Here is a 2041-nt window from a genome sequence, read left to right on the forward strand (position 1 = left end):
TTCGGCGGCGCGCTGGGCGTCGTTCTGGGCGACGAGCCACTTGCCGGTGCGGCGGTGGGCGACGGCGTGGGCGGCGCAAAAGGTGTACAGCAGGCGGCGGCCGCGCGTGCAGAGGGCCGTCTTGAGCGTGCCGCGGCCGTAGTAGAGCCCCGCGTGGACGACCTCGCTGTTGCGCGACGACGTCTCGGTGCCCGGGTGCGCGTGGCGCTCGACGAGCAGCGTCGTGCTCGACGGGTGCGTGGCCGTCAGGTGGCGGGCGGTGGCGAGGCCGACGACGCCGGCGCCGATGACCTGGAGGGCGGGCGCACAGGGCGTTAGCTTGCAGAGACGCGAGGGACGGGCAATGGGCAGGGGGCGAGGCGGACAATGTGGGTAAAGTCGGCGTCCCTGCGGACGGTCGAGGCAAAGGTGCGTCGTCTTCGCGTGTCGAGGCGCAGGCACTGGGTTGCTCGCCGCGCTGCCGGGCGCAGAGACGCGGCCATGGACATGGTGCGAGGTGTGTGGGTATGTGTGCCTCCAGGTGGTGAGGGTTTCGCTGATGGACGGAGACGGAGGTGATGGTGAGTTGAACAAGTGAGGTTGGCGTTGGAGGTGGGTGTCGGCAGGATATCATCCATGCCGTTGCTGATCGCTCCGGTCGCCCGTGCTGGGGTCCGATTGCGGGCCGGCGTTTTCGTCGTGGCGTGACGCTACGGCAGCGGGCGGCGGCGAGGTTGGACGCTCGAGGCTCGAAGGGGAGGGCTTTGCGGTTATTGCCTGATGCTTGCCTATGTCTTGTTGAAGCTTGCTTTCGTCGAGTTTCCGGTCTTTGTCGGGGGCTTATGTGCCGCCACATACTGGCCGTGGATAGTGCAAGCCGTCAGCTTCCTTGCGCTTCTCGCCTGAAGTTAGAGGTAGGCATTGAAGTGTCTGCCAAAACTACATTCAATCTTGTCAATACAGGATGGTCAATATCATGTGAGTAAATGGGCAGAGTCGAGCGTACATCCATCGACGATCAACACGCTCTTCGTCGACCTCCTTGGAGTCTCTCATGGTCCTCACCCAGCTTAACTCTGTTGACTTTTCTCCTTCAAAACCGTCTGCTCATGCTATCCTCTCACTCATACGTCTGCATAGCACTACTCGTCTGCCAGTACTGCTCCCATCTGCATCCAGCCGTCCCCCACAACCACAGCAGAACCGCACCCCGTGGTAGCCTTCCTGATTCATGTGCAATAAGTGATAGCGGTACTGTTCATGTACGATAAGTGATAGCATTACTACTTTAATCATGTACAATAATCGATACTCGTCAAACTACTGATCCGTCACCCGCCATACGCCATATACCCATCCAAGAAAAAAAAAACCCCCCAAAAAACCGTGTTGTACAGCCCGGAGGCCCTTCACCCTCAACCCAATCATCGCATCGTCAGCTTGGGACAGTATTTGCGCCCCTGCGTATCCACGTGAAACTCATAGATGCCATTCTCGGCGCCGACAAATCTGCCGTCAGCATGACACACACTCTCTCTCCTCTCTCCAAGTCAATAGAATGGACTCACAGTGTACGCCCGTCCTCACTCCACGAGATGCCCGCCGTGTTGTCCGGCTCAGGCGGGCTCTCGTGCACCGCATGGTCGACGACGACGCGCCGCCGCGCCAGCCTCTCGTCCATCTCGCGCATGGCCACCGAGTTGATGAAGGGCAGAAACGACGAGCGGTCGCGGTCGCGGTCCCGTTCTCTCTCCCTCTCGCGCTCCCGCTCCCTCTCCCGCTCCCGCTGTCTCTCGCGCTCCCTGTCGCGAGCCCGCTCCCGCTCCCTCTCCCGCTCGCGCTGCCGCTCGCGCTGCATCGTCTCCGACTCTTCGGCCGCCGACCGCAGCGTCGCGAGGTTCGTCTCGAGCGAAATGTTGTACAGCGCCTCGAGCTCGGCCCACCCGCCCGTCGCCGGGAGCACGGCCGTGGCCGTGTTGACCGTCGCCGGCGTCAGTGTCGTGGGCGAACCGACGCCGCCGCCGCCGCCGCCGCCGCCGTCACTCGATCGGACGGTGGCGGT

General features: G+C 62.6%; 1 protein-coding gene across 1 annotated transcript; it reads right to left on the bottom strand.

The window, feature by feature from the left end:
* Positions 1-33: 33 nt before the first annotated feature.
* VDAG_00439 (NAD dehydrogenase) lies at positions 34-488 on the bottom strand (the record flags this gene model as incomplete). Its single annotated transcript, XM_009651816.1, has 2 exons — positions 34-291; positions 366-488. Coding segments are annotated over 2 exons (381 nt in total), but the record flags the coding sequence as incomplete, so codon positions are not given.
* Between the last annotated feature and the right edge of the window lie 1553 nt (positions 489-2041).

Source organism: Verticillium dahliae, genomic scaffold, assembly GCF_000150675.1.
Source record: "Verticillium dahliae VdLs.17 supercont1.1 genomic scaffold, whole genome shotgun sequence".
Taxonomy (NCBI): domain Eukaryota; kingdom Fungi; phylum Ascomycota; class Sordariomycetes; order Glomerellales; family Plectosphaerellaceae; genus Verticillium; species Verticillium dahliae.